This window comes from Poromitra crassiceps, assembly GCF_964638095.1.
Source record: "Poromitra crassiceps genome assembly, chromosome: 4".
NCBI classification, from domain to species: Eukaryota; Metazoa; Chordata; class Actinopteri; order Beryciformes; family Melamphaidae; genus Poromitra; species Poromitra crassiceps.
The window spans coordinates 5721678-5742527 of NC_139626.1; the positions used below are offsets into that span (position 1 = coordinate 5721678).

The window sequence follows — 20850 nt, forward strand, 5'->3', positions numbered from 1 at the left end:
TCACGTAACCTGTCCGGCTGAGACCTGAGAGACCTGAGAAGCAGACAGCAAATGAAGAGAGCAAAACGAGACAGAAAGGCATGACTGGCTCTGGTGAACCAAAGGACCAAAAAGATGCGGGGGTGGTGGTGGGGGGGGGGCAGAAGCTCAAACTGGCTCCCAGCGCAAAACGTCAGCAAAAATGAAACTTGGCCAGAGGGATGAGTGGGGCTGCTGCAGAAGAAGAAGGAGCAATACTAAAGTTCAGCACTGCCAAAGATGCGGATGCACAAAGCAAGCAAATAGAAGAAACAATTGAGAGCAATTAAATGTTGAAAATCCAGAAACAATAGGTGAAAAAAGTTGAGTGGAAAAAGGAAGCGGTGAAAAGGAGAGACACAAAAGGAAAAAAGACAAAAAATCAAACTTTGCAAACAGACAAATGTATTTTTTTTTCTCTTCAGATGAGTTTATCTCAAGAACCTGTGATCTGCGGTGCGTGTTGCTGAATTGCGTCAAGGGGCTGTGCTGTGTGACTGTGTGTGTTGCTGTGAGCCAGTGGAGCTGAACGCTTCCCCTCCCTGCACTACCGCTCCCATCTCCTGATTGGCCACTGGGGATGCTGTGTTTGGTGCATTGGCATGACAGTCCTCGTGCTTGTGGGTAGATCAGAGAGAGAGAGAGAGAGAGAGAGAGAGAGAGAGAGAGAATGAGAGAGAGAGAGAGAGAGAGAGAGAGAGAGAAGCATGCGTGGCTGTCGCTAAGCTGCACATAGGCAGAAATGATGCCGTGATGATCAGTATTGCTCTGCTGTCAGGGCTTTGGGACAACAAGCAATCTGCCCTTATTCAGCTCTTCCTTGTCTCTGTATGATGGAGAGGGGAGGGGCTCGGGGAGAGAGAGGGAGGATAACGTAATGCAGAGAGGAGAGAGAACGAGCGAGGAAAGTGGAGGGGGGGGGGGGGGGGGGCGGAGATGGGAGAAGCACAGTATTTGATTGGACCCCCCCCCCCCCCCCCCCCCCGCCCGCTGCAGGGGGTGTAGGCTTTTATGCAGACTTCAAAGCTGCGATTAGCCATATCAATCACGCCATGCCCAGAACAGAACGACACTCATTCTCAACCCGTCTGAAAAAGTGTTCCAGTGTTGCAATGGCAGCAGCCCTCATCAGCCTCAGACTCTTGGGGTGATGCTAAGAAAAACATTGACTTGTATCTGAGCTGATCTCCCCTTAAAGGAACACTCCGCCCATTTTCAACCAGCTTTGTATCATTAGAACATCAGTCGTATATCAGAAAACTGTAAACGGTTTTGAAGTCTGTCATTTAATTTGACAGTTATTGAGTGTTAAAGTGTGGACCAGTGATGTCACACTAACTCAAATTAATAACTCATTAACTCAAAATCAACTCTCAATAACTGTCAAACTATTCATCATTCGTCTAGTTTGACAGTTATTGAGAGTTGATTTGAGTTAATGAGTTATTAATTTGAGTTAGTGTGGACCAGTGATGTCACTGGTCCACACTTTAACACTCAATAACTGTCAAATTAAATGACAGACTTCAAAACCGTTTACAGTTTTCTGATATACTACTGATGTTCTAATGATACAAAGCTGGTTGAAAATGGGCAGTGTTCCTTTAACATCACAGCAACCACAGACGTCTCAAAGGCCCCTCTAAGAAGCAAACAAAAGTCGGTGGGAAAACAACCAAAATGTGGACATTGGCTAGTGCGCCCCTTTGGTGCCATTGCTAATGAATGGCGTTGCCCATTAGCGAACAGGATAGTTTCCCTCTGATTAGATGTCTATGGGCCACACATGGCTGCTGATGGTTTGTCCGTCCAAATGTTCAATGAGGCAAAAAGGGTTATGAGGACGAACCAGTTACGTTCACAAAGATTAATGGCCCAGGACGTTTACAGCGCCGGGCATGTGGACAAAAACATGGCCAGAGGAAATTGATGCCTGAGGGGTGCCAAGTGAGCTGGTAGACTGTTGATGGCATAAATGTAGTGCCCCCTGGTGGCAGGCTGTATTCTGCACACGATGGATGGGTCTTGGGTGTGTTCTTGCCGGGGGGGGGGGGGGGGGGGGGGAATAGCGGTGCCATGGTAAGATGACAGGAAACGACTCATAAATATAGAATCCATGGTGCATGAACCCCCTCTTTGCAAAGGGTAGTAAGATCAAAGCAAAGTCACAGTTTTGGCTAAAAGTGATCCGACCCAAGAGGGATTTTTGGTGCGTCGGTGATGCTAAAGGGACTGCTACACTGCCTGGGAAAAAAAGATTGGCTCAATACGATACCCTAAAAAAGCTACTCCGGTCTTTTCAACACTCCTATTGTGTGTAACTGTGTTAGATCAGGATGCGGGGGAGGGAAGTGAAACGAGTCAAACGATAAGGGGAAACAGGAAGGGGGAGTCGCACTGTTACATCTGTGTGGCTCTCCAAGTGCTCCCAGGAACACGAGGACTAGAGGAGACGGGTGCACCGCCCCTGCTTGCAAGGGATTTAGGGTATAAAGTGCCTCTCCTCATGCAGTAAACATTTCCATCGACTTCTAATTTATCCCTATTTTTAGATGTGCACAGAAATGAACAGTAGGCACATGAGTGCATCCTGGTTCTCTCCCCGCCTACGACTACACAGGTCAACAAAAATATAAAGTCTGTGCTTGAGCATTTGGTCATATTATTTTGGCACTTCTTCCAGATAGATGCTGTTCTCTTGTAGCCTAAATAGCCTCTGGTTACTGGACTCCATTGCAAGTTTTGTCAACAAACACTTTCATCATCCAAATGCATTCATTTGCCCTGGGGGCAAATACCGTACACACATTATAATACACACACAGATTCACACACACATATACACACATTATACACACACAGATTACACCGCTTCTGCTGCTCTTCTTGACCCAGGCAGCGTGTGAAATTTACTGCATCCTTCACTACGAAAAGGTGTGAAAAATAAAAGCAAAAATAAAATAAAATATAATAATAATAATAATAATAATAAATCACAGTGAGTCAGATGGTAAACAGTTGCTGCTAATTCTCGTTGCTTGATAATGACCGACATTTTTGTCGCTGCCCAGTAATGCCTTCCATTACGTCTGAAAGGGCATGCTCTTTATACAATATACATGGGGTTTCATATGACCCACAAACCACAATACGGTATGTACTGTACAGAACAGAGATGCATTTCTGCTTACTGATGTCGAACCACTGTCCAATAATCACACATTATTTGCATATTACAAACACCATTGTACAGGTCATTTTGCTTGTATTGATCACAGACAGTAAACTATATTGCACTGTGTCGAAGAAGTTGCCTGATATATCTGTTTCTGGATGATGTATTAACCATTTGACAGGTATTACCATTATTTCACAGGATATCAAGCCATGGGCCAACTATGTAGGAGTGTAAGTTGTACGAGAAACGGTTCTTGTGGATTTCTATGGAAATATGAAGTATAATATAAGCTATACTTTCAAATTCAGCAGGCGTATTGAATGCGAGAGAGAGAAAAAAGATCAGGAAAAGGTGCAATGGGTGCACTTGGAGGCACAAATAAATAGTTCACATTTGAGTGTGAGACCAGCACAAAACACAAGCTGTCATGAATAGTCATTCTTGCTGTCCTTATCTGGGGGCAGTGTAATGTTTGCCCAGATGGCAACTACAGTGTGTCAAATGGAGGTCAGCCATGTTAGCCAGCTAATTACTGCTTCTGCTAAATGGGAGGTATTGTCAAGGACAATGTGCTTTCTGGGAAGTCATAACATCTTACATGGTAGTGGAGTGAGAGTCAAACAAAACCTTAAGAAACTCAGAACGTTTCTAATGGATGAGGTCAGTTTTGATGGGTAAAAACAAATAATTTGGGCTCCATTTCAATCCATAAGGAAACCCACAACCCATCGGAATAGATTCCTGAAACTGCCCCAAATGGAGCAGTGGTATCTAACTTAACGGAAAATATGATTATGGCTATAGATCAGAACTGTGCCAACTGTCACCAAGCGTCCAGCGCGAAGGCCACTGCCCCTCTTTTCCGGGGGAAACCCACCATAGGAAAAGACTGTACAGGGAGCCGAAAACACTTCAAACTATTTAAAATGGCTTAATTTGATATAGATATGCTGAAGAGTTGCCGTGTTGTTGGTTTCACACAAAAAAAACAGATCTGCAATGTTTTTTTTTTATAGAGTAGGGGTGACACCGTCAATGTGGATGATGCATGTAACCTGGTGGAATCTCATCAGCTAGATACAGCGTTCATATAAGGCAAGTACTATTGTCGATGTATCTTGCACATTCTATGGCCGGCCGAGTTGAAATATATTCTCATGTCATTGGGTCAATATATTTGATAAACTAAATTAATTATGTTTAGTGGCTTTTGTTCTCCCCCTAAAAGGGGCGCGGCCTTGATGTTTTGCAAAGTAACCCCGGATGTGCTGGTCTGGTCTATTGAGAGATATGAGGAGGATTGGGGCGAGTGGCTACGGGGTGCTCCTGTCTTACTGTGTTATCACCACCTCTCTCAGGGACTTTTCTCAAGCTCTTTCTGAGAGGAACTTGGTCACAGCTGTTCCACTCAGCATGTCAGAAGCCGCTTGAAGTGTCTGCAGGAGCAGATAAGACGAAGAGCGCTTCACATCTTCACAGAGAGTTCACCTCTGGGACGAGGCACTACCTCAGCATGAGAGTTCACCTCTGGTACGAGGCACTACACCTCAGTCATCCTTCATTCATTATGCTATTGTCACGACTCAAATACAGGTTTTGAACTTGACTTTCTCTTTGCACATTTTGCTTCTTTGATTTGTAATCACAAAGCAGGATTTGACCATGAACTGAAATGCACATGTGACCTGCTATTTGAGAACTCCTCTGTGTGACCTTTGAACTTTGTGCTTCACACTCATTAAGCAAGCTAATTGAATGGATGGGGCCTCTTGATACTGCCTGTGCTGGACCGTGGGCGCTCGTAATACAGTTCAAAACCTTATTGAAATACTTAGAAACTTATTTAATACTCATTGCCAACCTTGGGATTTTAAAAGGATGGATGACGCATAAAGAACAGCAGTAGGAAATGAATCAGGGAGAGAACACATGGCTGGATGGTGGTGGAAGTTCAGCAGTTTGACTTGGAGATGTGAAAACATTCCGTGGCATTATTGAAGATGATGTACTGTAGCACAACGGAGGCAAAGCATGTGTCTGTATAGATCCGACTATTATCATACAGCTAGTTTACTCAGAAAATCCTCAGAAAATCAAAACACCAAAATACTTGCACGACAAAAACCTGTTCTCTAAGCAAGCTAGGTCAGATCCAGTAACTCCAATGTCAAAACACACATCAACAAGTGTCGCTGAAAATAAAACTTTTGTCGACATTTCCTCCCCTCTCCTTTTGTGTAATCTCACGTTGTCTGCTGGTACAGTTTGTTTTTCTCATCTCCCCGACGCCGCAGGGGGAGAAACCTCCGCAGGGTGGAGAGGGGATCAGACCCTAGCGTCAGAGGAGGCGGCTGTTTTAGAAGTGGAATACCTGCTGCTGGCCCTGGAGCTTGGGGAAATCCTCTTTCTGCTTGCGGGTCTTGGGCCGCTCCAGGCTGCCCTGCTGGAGGTGTTTGAGCCGGGCCGCCACAGTGGGCTGGGGTCCCTTGCCCGGCCCAGGCGAGTTACTGGCATTCTGTGGGTGCAGAAGGAGGAAGCAGAAAGTCATTCAGACGCCATCAACCTCCAAAGGTCGAGGTAGCGATTTGAATAAGAGCTGTGCTATTTGATTAAACAGCGGTGCAGGTCGGGGAGCGGATTAATTTTACAACATGCGATTAGACTTGAGCCGGACTACGTGTGCATTATACGGTTTTAATGCACACCTGCCGGCCAATCAGAAACAAGTATTCACCCAGACCATATATCTACTTAGGTATAGACCTTACTCTATTGACGTAACTCACGTACGGGCACGCCCACCGCCGCCATGTTCTTGACATAGCGCTGCAGCTCTCAAGTGACAGCCTATGTGAGAGCAGCGTTTATAGGAAGCTAGCCGCTGTTAGCGTTACCTGTATCGTTCCTGTTGTGTTTGGATGGTGACCTGCGTTACACGTGGCTGTAATAATGACAGCAATAAAGTCCCCGTGGTTTGTTTCTATCTCTACCGTCCACAGACGTGAAGGGAGCGAGACTGAGGATACGTCAGCAGGACAGGAGATGTGTGGATAGTTAGGAGAGACAGGTGAAACTTGTCCTCACAGCAAAGTCTGTTCACTTCGTTTTTTCTTTTGTTTATTATTACAGGCATTAACGGCAGCATACAAACAACAACTGTGGGGTTTTTATTGCTGTCATCACTATCGCTATTTTGTAATGGAACAGAAACGACAATAAGACTGTTACTAGTAGTTGTCAGCTGCAGCGCTGTGTGCACGCAGGACGGTATGTCAACAATATGGTGCTGTCCAGGGTTAGCGAATAAGGTCTATATACCAGGTATAAATCTACTTATTATACTCTGTATGCATGCGTCAACCACACTGACTCACTCCAAATCTCGCCGGCAATAACAAGGTCGTACGGATAATCTACATGGCTGGTTAACACAGAACACCAAACAAAGTTTAGGGCAAGTTTACCAAACATTTGTACAAAGATAATCTAATGTACAATTAAAGCTCTCAGGAAGCCTGCTGCAGAAGGCTGGAAACAGATAGAGGAAAGGAATTGTTAGTAAGGTTAGAAAGAGAAGTTCAGTTTAACTACCTGATGCACCGTCTGGATCAAAACTTCTCACTAACTACGCTCCACCTCTGCAGGTGCAGTCTGTCAAACTGTATGCAATTCTGCTTGAGTGCGAATATAGCTGTGAAATACTGAATACTGGATGGATAGTGAATGGCTTTTACTGTAGTCAAGCGACGTGAAGTTCATTTTAACACTGAATTTCCCTGTGATTGATGGTTCACAGAATCGTTGCACTCTGACAAACTGATATCCCACATTTTTCTCAAAGTGTGTCTTCATACAGGTCATACACATTATACAGGTCAATAATATACAGCTCTTTGAAATCAAGGATCAGACGCTGACAAGCAAATGGCTATCTCTCCGTCTCTCTCTAAGTCGTCGCTGAGTGAAACCCAATAATTGTTACAACCACATGTTGTGCGTTGCACTTGTAGAGGTGCGTATCTGTAGCTTATCCTGAATAGATAGCCTGGGAACCTGACCAATCTGCAAGCTCATGTTCCATTTGTTCTGGCAAAATCATTTGTATTTGTGAATTGGTCTGCCGATGTCAGGCTACTGTCACAGAGTGATATGTGATGGACATGTGATGTCTTTGCATCAGAGGATCAAACAGGAAGTGGGAGTGGCTTAGAGATGATATCCGTGGCATTTCAGGTGCGCAGGCCCCCCTCTCTGCCAGTGATAGACCCATCTCATGGGGGCCATTTTGTGTCGAAAAGGCAGGGCAAACACTGGTGCAAGCAAAACACTAATGAGGGTTTCCAACTTCACATGATTGGAATTTGGAAACCCTCATTAGTGTTTTGCTTGCACCTGTGTTTATTCTGCCTTTTCGACACAAAATGGCCCCCGTGAAAAGGGTCTATTGAAGCCAGCCACGTATCGCTCCTGTTCTCCAATTCTCTAGTGATCCCTTCGTTTCCACGTGTAGCCTATGGGTGTGACTGTGTGTGTGAGATAATATTTAGAATTAGCGTCCCTAATCTACTGGACGGGAGCTGCTGATGGCCAGCTTCCATACTACCGACTGAGCTGTCCACACAAGCCGGGCTGTCTATAGGTGTCAACGCCCCCGGCCTGCTAGAAGGTAAGCTGCTCTCGACCATATCGGTGGCTTCTTGCTTGATGTTTCATGTGCAAAGACGTTCTGTGTTATTGTGACGAGGTTTGGATCAACTAGACACGAGCTTGATCCTATTTTGAGAGCCAGACTCTGTCACACTACTGAATAATAGAGTTGGTTCACATTAGTAGTTAGGGCTTGAGTTGCACAAACACAGTATAGTAAATAAAAGTGGAAAGGAAGATAAAAAAGACAGACAAGCATTGGAAATAGAAGCAAGTCCACAGGCAAGGTAGAGTGAGAGAGAGAGAGCTGTAGGCTCAGTAAGGGAAGCTTCACGTTTACCTTTCTTCCCAAGGACCCAAAGCTGCAGGGCGGGGACGCGCTGGCCCTTGGTAGGGTGTTGGAGCGTATATTACAAGGGGAATCTTTTACCGAGGCTCTCTGAAATATCTGTACGGTGGTTTGTTGTGTGGAACAGTGCGGCAAAGACATGTTATCATCACATTGATATGGTACATTGATTGATTCATAAGAAAATCCAGCAACCGCATGAACAATTTCCATCTTAATTGGCGATGACTAGAGAGAGAGAGAGAGAGAGACTAATTGAATGGTACATCTGGACGCCCCAAACAACATGCGTTTCTAAATTGTGATACCTCCAGCTCAGCGATAATCTTCTCTTCATCGTCCTCATCTTGAATGGCCGACGCTGCGATGACAGGCGGGGTGGAGGCGGGTCGAGGGGTGTCAGACGGGGTCCGCCTCAACTTCACCAGAGTTTTAGGCTCGCCATCCTCTTCCTGCTTTAGGCAAATGAAGGAGGTTAAAACGTACACACACCAGACCTTACAGGAAAGGTTCATTGTATAAACCCCTGTGATAGTTGATCCAAAATCAACCATGCATCTATGTACAGTATAATAAAGGTGATCGATAAAGGTGATTCTGTCTGTCTTTCTGTCTGTACAGTATGTCTGTCTGTCTGTCCTTCACGTAACCGTTCGCCGCATCGACTTATAGTCATAGTCATAGCACCACCTACTGGCAACACAAAAAGTAGTTTATCTCGAGAACCGTTCGTCCGATCGATTTCAAACTTGGGGGGTGCGCTGCTGGGGAGCCGACAGAGTGCAGTGTCGAATCTCATGAATATCGACCAATTGGAGGGGAGTGGTGCAAGCAGGGGGGGGGTGGGGGTTGATGAGTGGGAGAGCATGATTTGTGAATGGTGTAAGGGGAGGGAGGGGAACGAGCAGTGTACTACTGTACTGTAGAGTATCACAAAGAACTCATTGATGACTGTTCCTAAATCTCTATTGATCCTTACACCCAGTGGATTCCTAGGATTTTCATGCACTTCGGTGTCTATCATTTTTGGTGCAATATAAAAGAAAAAAGAAAAAAAAGAGATTTATTGTTAAATAGGTGTATTTTATTATATTAATTAGCAGATATAGAAGATAATGCAGATAATATCACAACATTTCACAAAACATGCATCGTCTCTAAAAGGTTCCAGATGGTTCTAGATCAGGGGGTGGGCAATTATTTTTTCCTGGCGGCCACATGAGAACCCCAGATTGTTGCTGAGGGGCAACCAGATTGTTGCTGTAACCTTATTTTATCACAATGTCTATGACATCACTGATAATGTCACAATGTTTATGATATCATCATCGGTGGGTATGACATCATCAGTATGACATCATCAGTCACCACTGGCCCACTCGACAACTGTGGGACATGACAATCTCAAAATTTATCGTTTTCAAGATGCATCCATCGCAATGGGGACGTGGAATCGAATTGAATCGCTGACAGATGAATCATTGAATCGTTTGTTCATTTTTTTACATTCAGATTTCAACAACGGTTTTCCGGCACCTTGTTAAATCCGTGTCGAGAAGATTTCAGGTTGTTCTGAAGCCAAAAGTGAGTTCTATGCTACTACGATATATCTCCTGAATCTACGATAGTATATCATGAATCTACGTACATTGGAGCTTGAGGCAAGTTTCTCTATGGGGAAAGGTCAGGGAGGCTGGCTTGTGATTGGATAGCCTGAGAACTCATAAACCTACATTAAATATTAAATATTGCCCTTGGCTGGGAGATAATTCACTTTGGTTCAATAGTACGTGTTTTGTTTCCTAGTATGCATGAGTCCCTGGTTCCAATGTGGTTAGTTATACTTATACATACTAAATATAGTATATAGTTATACATACTAAAGAGCCTGGTATCTTGAGCTGTGGGTCAGGATCCAAAATGGGTCACGTCGAGTCCCCCCATATGAGACGAATAACACTGTATTCCAAGGTGAGATTGAATATATAATTTATCTGATGGACGGTAGCGTCTCTCACCTTCAGACTCTTGGTGGTGACGATCACCTCCCCGGTGCGGTTGGTGGTGAGGCCGTGGGCGGACGGGAAGCTGCGGCGAGGCGGAGGGGGAGGCGGGGACTTGGAGGGCTTCTCTGTACGGTATCTTGCCACAGTGAGCTCCGCTGGAAACGCACAGCAGCAACCAGAGGTGTCTTAGTACAGTCAAGACCTGCTCATAACATCACTCATAAACCAGAGGAGTCTTAGTACAGTCAAGACCTGCTCACAACATCACTCATAAACCAGAGGAGTCTTAGTACAGTCAAGACCTGCTCACAACATCACTCATAAACCAGAGGAGTCTTAGTACAGTCAAGACCTGCTCACAACATCACTCATAACAACCAGAGGAGTCTTAGTACAGTCAAGACCTGCTCACAACATCACTCATAAACCAGAGGAGTCTTAGTACAGTCAAGACCTGCTCACAACATCACTCATAACAACCAGAGGAGTCTTAGTACAGTCAAGACCTGCTCACAACATCACTCATAAACCAGAGGAGTCTTAGTACAGTCAAGACCTGCTCACAACATCACTCATAAACCAGAGGAGTCTTAGTACAGTCAAGACCTGCTCACAACATCACTCATAAACCAGAGGAGTCTTAGTACAGTCAAGACCTGCTCACAACATCACTCATAAACCAGAGGAGTCTTAGTACAGTCAAGACCTGCTCACAACATCACTCATAAACCAGAGGAGTCTTAGTACAGTCAAGACCTGCTCACAACATCACAGCATAAACCAGAGGAGTCTTAGTACAGTCAAGACCTGCTCACAACATCACTCATAAACCAGAGGAGTCTTAGTACAGTCAAGACCTGCTCACAACATCACTCATAAACCAGAGGAGTCTTAGTACAGTCAAGACCTGCTCACAACATCACTCATAAACCAGAGGAGTCTTAGTACAGTCAAGACCTGCTCACAACATCACTCATAAACCAGAGGAGTCTTAGTACAGTCAAGACCTGCTCACAACATCACAGCAGCAACCAGAGGGGTTGTGGGGGGGGGGGGGCACCCTTGCTCGGATCACACCCAGTTTTGAACTCAGGCAACTACACTGTAAACAAACATACCTGTAAGTTTTGTGACTGCAGACAGACAGACAGACAGACAGACAGACAGACAGACAGACAGACAAACACCTGGCAAATCACTCAAAAGTGCTTCAATATGGCTCCAGGACCACATGGTGCCATGATGACACACACACACACACACACACACACACACACACACACACACACACACACACACACACACACACACACACACACACACACACACACACACACACACACACACACAGACTCACAAGGTGAAAAGAGCCAATGCTGTCGCGCGCGGCTGGTAAAAAAGCACTGTTACAACCTACAGTAAGTCCACTTCAGCCATAACATGAGTCTTAAAAAACGGACACTATCTTGGAAACTTCACAGAGAGTAGTGTGTGTGTGTGTGTGTGTGTGTGTGTGTGTGTGTGTGTGTGTGTGTGTGTGTGTGTGTGTGTGTGAGGGGGGGTGGGGGACTCACCTGACCCGCGCCTTGAGCCCGCCCCATCCATGCTGTTGAGCTTCTGGGCGGCCATCTGCACCTTGCCGGGCTGCTGGTCCCCGCTGGGCGTGGCGGCGTTGGTGGCGGCGGCTGCGGGGGAGGTGGTGGCTGCGGTGGTGGTGGAGGTTAGCGGCATGGTGATCTGAGGCTTGGGCGGCACAGCCGGCTTGTTGATGTGCCGGGCGGCGAAGTCCAGGTCCGGGATGGCCTTCATCAGCTCGGCCTGGGTCTCCTCCAGCAAGCGGTTGATGTCCTGGGCGCTGAACTGGGTCAAGCTGGCCCTCTTCTCCTCCCAGTCCCGTTCCGCCGCCTGACATATATACAGATATAGACATATATACTAATATATACTAAGACATATATAACATGGCACAAACCACTACAGACAGATACGGGAACAGGCACAGATATAGAAACACACACAGGATTCAGGCACATACACTGTGCTTTCTAGGGTTAACACAGAAGGATCTCAGGGAGACTGTTAAGTACCTTCCGTTGCAAATGTGAATGCATATGGAAATTTCCCATCTGGCTAAGGCTGACATGTTTACCACTCAGCGTTGAATAATGTACATTAAGTTTTGGATGATATGTATGAATCATTGATCTAATCCAAAAATGAAGAAAAAGACATGAAATTAACTCCCTAACTTACGTTTACTTTCTGGAAAACAGAGGTACCTGTCTTGTTTACTTCATGCTGCACTAATAGGCGTAAATATACACATTTCTAACCTATAAAACCATCAGATTAATTTTGGTTTTCTGAAGCCCCAGCCTCCATCAAATGAAATAGCTTTTCTCTCCCTGACTTGCATTCCATTGGTTTAGACTTTTGAATGATCCCTCTCTGCATCACGTCCCACCCCAACATCCTATTTCAACAGGAAATGCCATTTCATGGGGGCATTAACGCACAACACACACATGCACAGATATACACACACACACACGCGCACACACACACACACACACACACACAATCCAAATGAACAGCTGATTACCAGTCTGACTTCGGCCGACACAGACTTATCTGCGGGACGGCGAGTGGGCAGGTCATCGAGAGTCCGGTTTCTAAAAGCCATGGAGGGCTGGATGTCCTGCTCTGGGCCGGAGACGTCCATGTCTCCAGCTGACAGAGGCATCCAGTTGGCCAGGCCAGCGCTGCTGCTCAGCTCGTTGAGGCTGAGGGGAGGACTGTTGAGGATGTCCAGGTCGGCGCTCCGCCCCGTCTCCTCGCTTCTCTTCTGGGCTTGGCTGGACAGGTCTTCGGGGCCCTTCCACACGCCCTCAGTGACTTGTCTGTACATAAAGGGGGAATACAATACACTACAATACACACAGGAGAGCATGAAGGTCCTGGACGGTGTTAGAGGAGCCATTCTGAAACGGCAGTTGACCAAAGTGCAAACTATTTCACAATGGCAAAAGATAAATTACATTCTAACTGCTCAATAAATAACATAGTTTGTCAAACCAACGACACTTTTATGATAGCACTACTATACTAATTGTAAAACATGATTTAGGCTGAGTCCAGAATATCATACATAATACCAAAAAAATCACAGATTAGATATGATTCATTAAAACTATCGATCCAATTTATAGGATAGTAGGCTACCATACTGTATTCTTTCAAGCAGACAAGGATCTAGTTTTTTTGTAGTTTTTGCACTGAGTGTCAGTCGAAGCCTCCAGCTTGTACATCTCAGCACAATGCAAAATACATTGCATTTCTCATCTTCCAAAATGTAACAGCCTGGATTGAAAATAGCCAAAACGTTGAATTATACCGTAAGAGTAGCAGCACTTGAACTCTACAAAAGGCTTATGGAAAATCACAATAAAAACTGAAGCACCATGTTAAGCTACAATGGGTCTAAAATAGAAGCAGATGTGCGCGACAGTACGCAAGCAGACCTGGTTTATAAAGAGCACATCATTCAAGCTAACGGTTTGAGACGGTGTACCTTCGTAGCGTGGTGAGCGCGTCGGTCATGGTGTTGCAGCGCTTCAGCAGGGCGTCCAGCCGGTGAGGCTCCTCCTTCAGGAACTTCACGGCCTCCACCTCCACCCTCAGCACCACCCGCATCTTACTCTGCAGGCTGGGGAACTGGTCTGGAGGAGACGGGGGAGAGGGGGGAAGACGTGTGTGGCGGGCGGGAGGGAGAAAAACAAACAAACATGGAGATCAAGAGAGAAAAGAGACAGAATGAGAGGGGGAGAGAAAAGAGACAGAATGAGAGGGGGAGAGAAAAGTGACATGTCAAGGGGAGGAGGGTGTTGGGATGAAGACATGTGGAAGAATGAAGGTGGGGGGTGAGGGTGGTGAGGAGGGACGCACAGGAGATGATGGTAGAAAAGACGTAGCTACTGTAAAGGGAAGACAGGATGCTGTTACTGTCACGGCACCTTTGAAGACACTGGATTTAGCTGTCATTCCCGAGAAAGCTTGGATTTGGGAACGCTAGGTGGAATGAGAGGGGAGGGCAGGCTGGATGTGAGGAGCAGTATAATTGGAGAGTGTATCTGATGTGTGCAATGCACATTGTCGCTTTTTACACACACGCTTTGTGCATTTATGCAGGAGAAAGAAATTCAAAGCCGCCATTTAAAATCAATAAGACCGGGATGAACGTGAACGCAGGAAACGTCTCATTCGTATGTGCGCACATCGTCACGTCCCCCCGCTGGGTCCCAGTGTATACTCTGCCTAACGAGCTGGGTCCCAGTGTATACTCTGCCTAACGAGCTGGGTCCCAGTGTATACTCTGCCTAACGAGCTGGGTCCCAGTGTATACTCTGCCTAACGAGCTGGGTCCAAGTGTATACTCTGCCTATACTCTGCCTAACGAGCTGGGTCCCAGTGTATACTCTGCCTAACGAGCTGGGTCCCAGTGTATACTCTGCCTAACGAGCTGGGTCCCAGTGTATACTCTGCCTAACGAGCTGGGTCCCAGTGTATACTCTGCCTAACGAGCTCTCCTCGGGTCTACCAACATCTTGTAAATATTCATGTTGGTGAGAGTGGAGGTATACAGGGCAAAGGACAAAAGGCTAAACTGAAACTGAATGAATATCAATTTATGTATATAAAACCCGTAAATATTCATCTGCGACTTTTCCTAGCATAACTTCGGCACACAGCATTTTAGCAGGATGTATTTTTAGCAGGCTACTGTACTAATGTACTGTTGCTTCTTACAGATCTGAGAAATGCTTGTGTACAGTGCCAACACAACGTCATTCCAATTTAACGCTCAGTCAGGTATTACAGTGTGCCATGGGAGCATGCGGTAGATCCAGCATATGAAAGGAAAGTGCTGATGCATACTGAGCAGGCAGCAGAGAGGGGGAGCAGGCGGGGCTGGGGAAGCTACAGTCGGAGCGTTCGAAGCAAAGTCTTCTTAAAAACAACTACAGTTAGGTGAGTTAGGCACTTGTGACAATTCAAGCTGAAAGCAGGCGGTAGGCGATGGTTGAGGCAGCGATGGGAGCTGCTGATTGGCTGTGGCAGAGGAGAAGGCATACTGATTGGCTGTGGCGGAGGAGAAGGCATACTGATTGGCTGTGGCGGAGGAGAAGGCATACTGATTGGCTGTGGCGGAGGAGAAGGCATACTGATTGGCTGTGGCGGAGGAGAAGGCATACTGATTGGCTGTGGCGGAGGAGAAGGCATACTGATTGGCTGTGGCGGAGGAGAAGGCATACTGATTGGCTGTGGCGGAGGAGAAGGCATACTGATTGGCTGTGGCGGAGGAGAAGGCATACTGATTGGCTGTGGCGGAGGAGAAGGCATACTGATTGGCTGTGGCGGAGGAGAAGGCATACTGATTGGCTGTGGCGGAGGAGAAGGCATACTGATTGGCTGTGGCGGAGGAGAAGGCATACTGACTCACTAAAGTAAACACCCTCGACAGTTATAGGGTATGGACACAAGGAAGGAAACACGCACACAAACGAAACCCAAGAGACGCAGCGATCACACTGCATACACATACACAGGAGGTAAACAGGAAGTAAACAGGAGGTAAACAGGAGGTAAACAGGAAGTAAACAGGAGAGCGCTTACTCTTGAGCTCGGTGAGCGTCTCTCCCAGCATCCTCAGCTCCTTGCTCTTCTGCTCCACGTCCTGCTCAGTCACCAGGCCGTGGTTGACCGATGAGTTCCTCTGCAGCTCCTCCACGGACTTCTCCAGGTCACTGGTGAAGAGCAGGTGACAGATTCATGACGCCGGACTGGACACTAAACGTGGTAAATGATGTGAGATCTATTGCCTAGATTCCTGCTACCACAGCTCAGTCAATGGATGTTCTTATTTAAATCCCTGCCTTTTTACGATGCCACACACGTACCCCATCAGTCAAATGTCTTTCAGCACAGGGGGTTTTTAAGTACTAACTGCAAACACAGAATCTGTGTCAAAACAATGATTATTGCTGTGAAACAATAAGGTAGCTACAGGTAAAGGTAGTGTTTATAGCAGAAAACAATGACTCAGAATATGGTCAGCCAGAATTGAAAACAATTCTGGCATGGTCCATTGCAACCATATAGAGTATAGACTGATAGTGTAGAATTAGGCACGAACAAAAGAATTATGGTTTTGTATTTTCACATCAATACTCTGATGCTGATGTCCTTTCTAAGTGTAGGCTCCTTGCCACTGCAAGCACAACTCATTTATATGCATTCCTCTCAGTGTTGGGCAAGTTACTTTCAAAATGTAATATACTACATATTACTAGTTACTTTCATTTGAAAGTAATACGTTACTTTACAATATTACTTTCTGTGTAGAGTAACTCGTTACTTATTACACTACTTTTGGATTACTTTCACCAAAACAACAGCAGCAGCAGAATGACATCGCCGCCCCGGAACCATCCCGAAAAATATGTTCAACCGCCTTGAAGTCAGTGTAAACAATCCAAAATTTGAAATGTTATTCTTTTGTCTTGTTATTGTCATCTATAGTGGTTATTTGCATAAAAACACACAGTTTGATTAGGAAATGATTGTATCTTTTAATATGTGCTTTCATTTAATAAAATGTAACTCAATTTGTAACTTGAGTTACTTGACAAAGTAACTGGTATAATATTCCTGAAATCCTATAAGTAATAAGTTATATTACGGAGTTACTGCTAAAAGTAATATATTACATGTAATATGTTACTTTTGTAATGAGTTACCCCCAACACTGATTCCTCTAGAGCTGCTATCATTCTGCATTATCATGCTGTCGGAATGCACATGGTGACAGAACACTACTTCTATCTATAGTATTGTTCCTGTAATCAGTCTATGAATATGATTAATAAGAACTGGAGTACCAACAACACTAATATCGGGACGTTTTGCTCAGTTATCGCCCAATAGCCCTCACGCCCATAGCCAGCAAGTGCTTTGAAAGGCTAGTCATATCACAGATCCGCCCCACACTCCCCCCGGACCACGACCCGCTCCAATTTGCATACCAACCCAACAGGAGCACGGCGGCCACGGTGTGGCCTGCTCTGCCTGCTGTGTGATTATTTACTGAGGAGCTAAACTCAGTGGACATTCGGTTATTTACTGTACAGCAATTAGTTGTGTTATGTTTGTTCCTTGTGTAGTCTCTGTCTTCTTCCCACCTGTTCATGTTCCCTCGTTAGTCTGCCTTAATTCCTCCCACCTGTTGCCTATGTGTCTCATTAGTCTGCCCCATTACCTGAGTTCTCCCCACCAATCAGTTCGCCCATTTTGCCCTGTGTTCCTGCCTTCCCAGCTGTCCCTCATGTGTCATTAGTTAGCTGTCTATATATTGTCTGAGTCTGTGTGTGGTGTTTGTCAGATCATTGTCTATCTGTTCCCCGGTGTGGTATGTTTCAGCAACCCTGTGATCTGTATGTTTTTACATCCTGTTCCTGAGTATAGCCTAGCCGCTGGCTAGTGAGTTTTGTTGTTTTGTATTTTGAAGTTTCCTGAGTAAAGACTATTTCTGTTGCACCTGAAACCTTGCCTGCTGCTTCTCTCTCCTCTGCATTTGGGTCCACATCACTACACCATCTAACCACACCATAACACCTCTCACACCTGGAGGGGAAGGACACGTATGTGAGAATGCTGTTCATGGACTACAGCTCAGCATTCAACACCATAGTACCCTCCAGGCTGGTAAGCAAGCTCAAGGTCCTGGGACTAAACACAGCAATGTGTGACTGGATCCTGGACTTTCTGACAGACCGCCGCCAGGTGGTTAGAGTGGGCAACCTCACCTCCTCAACACTGACCATCAGCATAGGAGCGCCCCAGGGATGCGTCTCCAGCCCCTTCTGGTACGACCTCTACACCCACGACTGCGTGGCGACTCAAATCTCTAACACCATCGTGAAGTTTGCAGACGACACAGCAGTCGTGGGGCTGATCTCCAGGGGCGACGAGACAGCCTACAGAGAGGAGGTGAAAGCCCTAGAACAGTGGTGCCAGGACAACCACCTCGCTCTGAACGTCTCCAAGACCAAGGAGATCATTGTAGACTACAGCCGCACACCCCCCAATCACCATCAACGCCACAGTGGTGGAAAGGGTGGGCAGCTTCAAGTACCTGGGAGTCAACATCCACCAGGACCTGACATGGGCCGGTCACACCGCCACTGTTGTCAAAAAGGCCCAACAGCGAATACACGGACTCAGGCGCCTAAAGAAATTTGGGCTAAGGCCAGAAATCCTTAGGGACTTATACAGAGGCACCATTGAAAGCCTGCTGACTGGCTGCTTCACCACCTGGTACGGGAACTGTACCACCATGGACCGCAGGGCGCTACGGAGAGTGAGACGCGCGGCCCAGCACGTAACAGGATGTGAGCTGCCAGACTGCAGGAACTATATAACCAGTGGTGCCTCAGGAGGTCCCTGAAGATCATCAAAGACACAAACCATCCCCACAACAGCCTGTTCTCCCTGTTACCCTCAGGGAGGAGATACAGGGTCCCAAAAGCACGCACAAATCGCTTGAGGGACAGTTTCTTCCCGCAGGCCACGAGACTCCTTAACATACACAAATAGTGTAGTAGCTGTACTGTACCGCACTGTAGATGCTACCATTATGTATGTGTAATGTTTAATTGTATGTTTAATTAGGTATATGCTATTTGCACCTGTACGTCAAATACGTCGAATTCAAAATGTATAAGTACGTCCAAGTATGCACATGACATGTGCACCTATGTGCAGTGAATATGCCACTGTCTCTGACTTGTCTTATCACTCTACTGCCTTATTGCTTGTTGTGTCTCTTGTTGTTTTTGCACTCATATGCCCTGTTATATTTGTACTATGTTGTAAACGGAGTTCACAGCACAAGAATTTCACACGTGATACTTCTTGAATCTTGAATCTTGAACTGTAAAACCATACATTGCCAATATGCCTCTGCACAAAGGCTACAAGATAAATCCCTCTACATTTATTTTACTTCTGCAAATAAAGTGATTCTGAAACTGAACTCACTGCAGCTGCTGGATGAGCAGCTCCTCCTGGTTGAGGTACTTGAGTCTCTCTTCCTCCACCAGGAGGCGCTGTCTCTGGAGCGGGTCCTCCTGAGTGCGCATGGCGTCCAGCATCATGAGGCTGAGCTCGGACTCCGTCTGCCTCAGCAGGGACAGGACTGAGTCCTGGTTCTCCAGCTGGGACGCACGCACACACACACACACACACACACACACACACACACACACACACACACACACACACACACACACACACACACACACACACACACACACAAATTGTGACAAGACACAACTACAGTATGCATATTCATTCATTCATTCATTCATTCACACAAAGTGTTGTGTTTCAGACCCACGCGCATGCATACACATACCTGCATGTTGCGCAGCTGAGAGAGCTGTTTGCGCAGCGCGTTGGTGTTCTGCTGCAGGCCTTGTAGGTGGAGCTGCATCTGCAGACGGGACACTGTGACTGGCTGGCTGGCTGCAGAGGGCGGGGGCGGCATCAGGGCCAACGGAGCCGACGGTGTCAAAGCTGCCCGTCAGAATGCAAGATTTCAATTCAGGCCCTTCTCTCTGATTTTTTTTTGGTTCCTTTAGAGCAGTGTTTCTCAAACAGTGGTCCGCGCGCGAGCGCCCCCCTAGTGGTCCGCGAGTAGATTTATATTTTTTTCCTTTTTTTTTACCTCCCAATCCAATCAGAGAAATGTTTACATTTTCTGGGAAAGTCAAGGTCAGATCACGATGCCTATAATGGACTATATGTATTTTATCACCCCGAATCCAACGCCACCATCCCTGACTCTCTACGACTTACGGTTGCGGAGATACGTCCCCTCTGCCTGCAGGGCTACAGGAGAGAGACAGAGTACAGCGGGTGGTTGGGAGTTCCAAATTACTGACCAAACACTCTATTTCAGTAATTGCTGTCAGAATATAGAGCCATTTAACATTTATTTGAACACAAAAACCTCACTGAATGCAACTTGAAGATGGCAAAAGATAGCCTATTTGACTTTGGCAACATTGTGCATTTATTGAACTTGAAAAAACTTTCTTTGAACTTTGAATATATTTGAACTGAACAGGAGAAATAAATGTAAAAAAAAAAAAAAAAGTAAATTTAACTAAAATAAATTACATATATATTTTTTATATCGGTTATCTTGTTTTCATAATTGTGGGAAGCCAAAAATTTGATTAATTGTACTGCTATTTGTCATTTAATTAGCCTGTAATTTGTAATTTACAGTTGAAGCAGTAGGCCTATTGTTTTTGGGGATGTTTTGGGAGTTAGGTGGTCCCCGAGTTTTTTTTCCCATTGGTTTAAGTGGTCCTTGGTCTGAAAAAGTTTGAGAAACACTGCTTTAGAGCACAATGGAGCTGATAGAAGTTGTCCCAAAACACTGATAGAGGATCTGAAGTTGGTTTTGATTAAATGAATAAGAGAATGACTAGACTAAGGAGGAGGAGGAGGAGGAGGAGGAGGAGGAGGAGGAGGAGGAGGGGCCAGGAGGAGGAGGAGGAGGATGGGCCAGTTAGCAATATCAACCA

The 20850-nt window shown here is 45.9% G+C and overlaps 1 protein-coding gene across 1 annotated transcript in view; it reads right to left on the bottom strand.

The window, feature by feature from the left end:
• Window positions 1-20850, bottom strand: part of LOC310775989 (SRC kinase signaling inhibitor 1-like) — a gene marked incomplete at its 3' end in the record, with an annotated part of 87017 nt that continues 66167 nt past the window's right edge. Inside the window, exons 10-20 of the mRNA XM_083636120.1 lie at window positions 19671-19831; window positions 19295-19470; window positions 15872-16002; window positions 13770-13917; window positions 12801-13098; window positions 11773-12103; window positions 10211-10353; window positions 8501-8647; window positions 8184-8291; window positions 5568-5711; window positions 1-33 (exon numbers count right to left, since the gene is read on the bottom strand). Of these exons, the coding sequence (XP_083492246.1) occupies window positions 1-33; window positions 5568-5711; window positions 8184-8291; window positions 8501-8647; window positions 10211-10353; window positions 11773-12103; window positions 12801-13098; window positions 13770-13917; window positions 15872-16002; window positions 19295-19470; window positions 19671-19831 (1820 nt within the window). The remainder of the gene's footprint in view (window positions 34-5567; window positions 5712-8183; window positions 8292-8500; window positions 8648-10210; window positions 10354-11772; window positions 12104-12800; window positions 13099-13769; window positions 13918-15871; window positions 16003-19294; window positions 19471-19670; window positions 19832-20850) is intronic.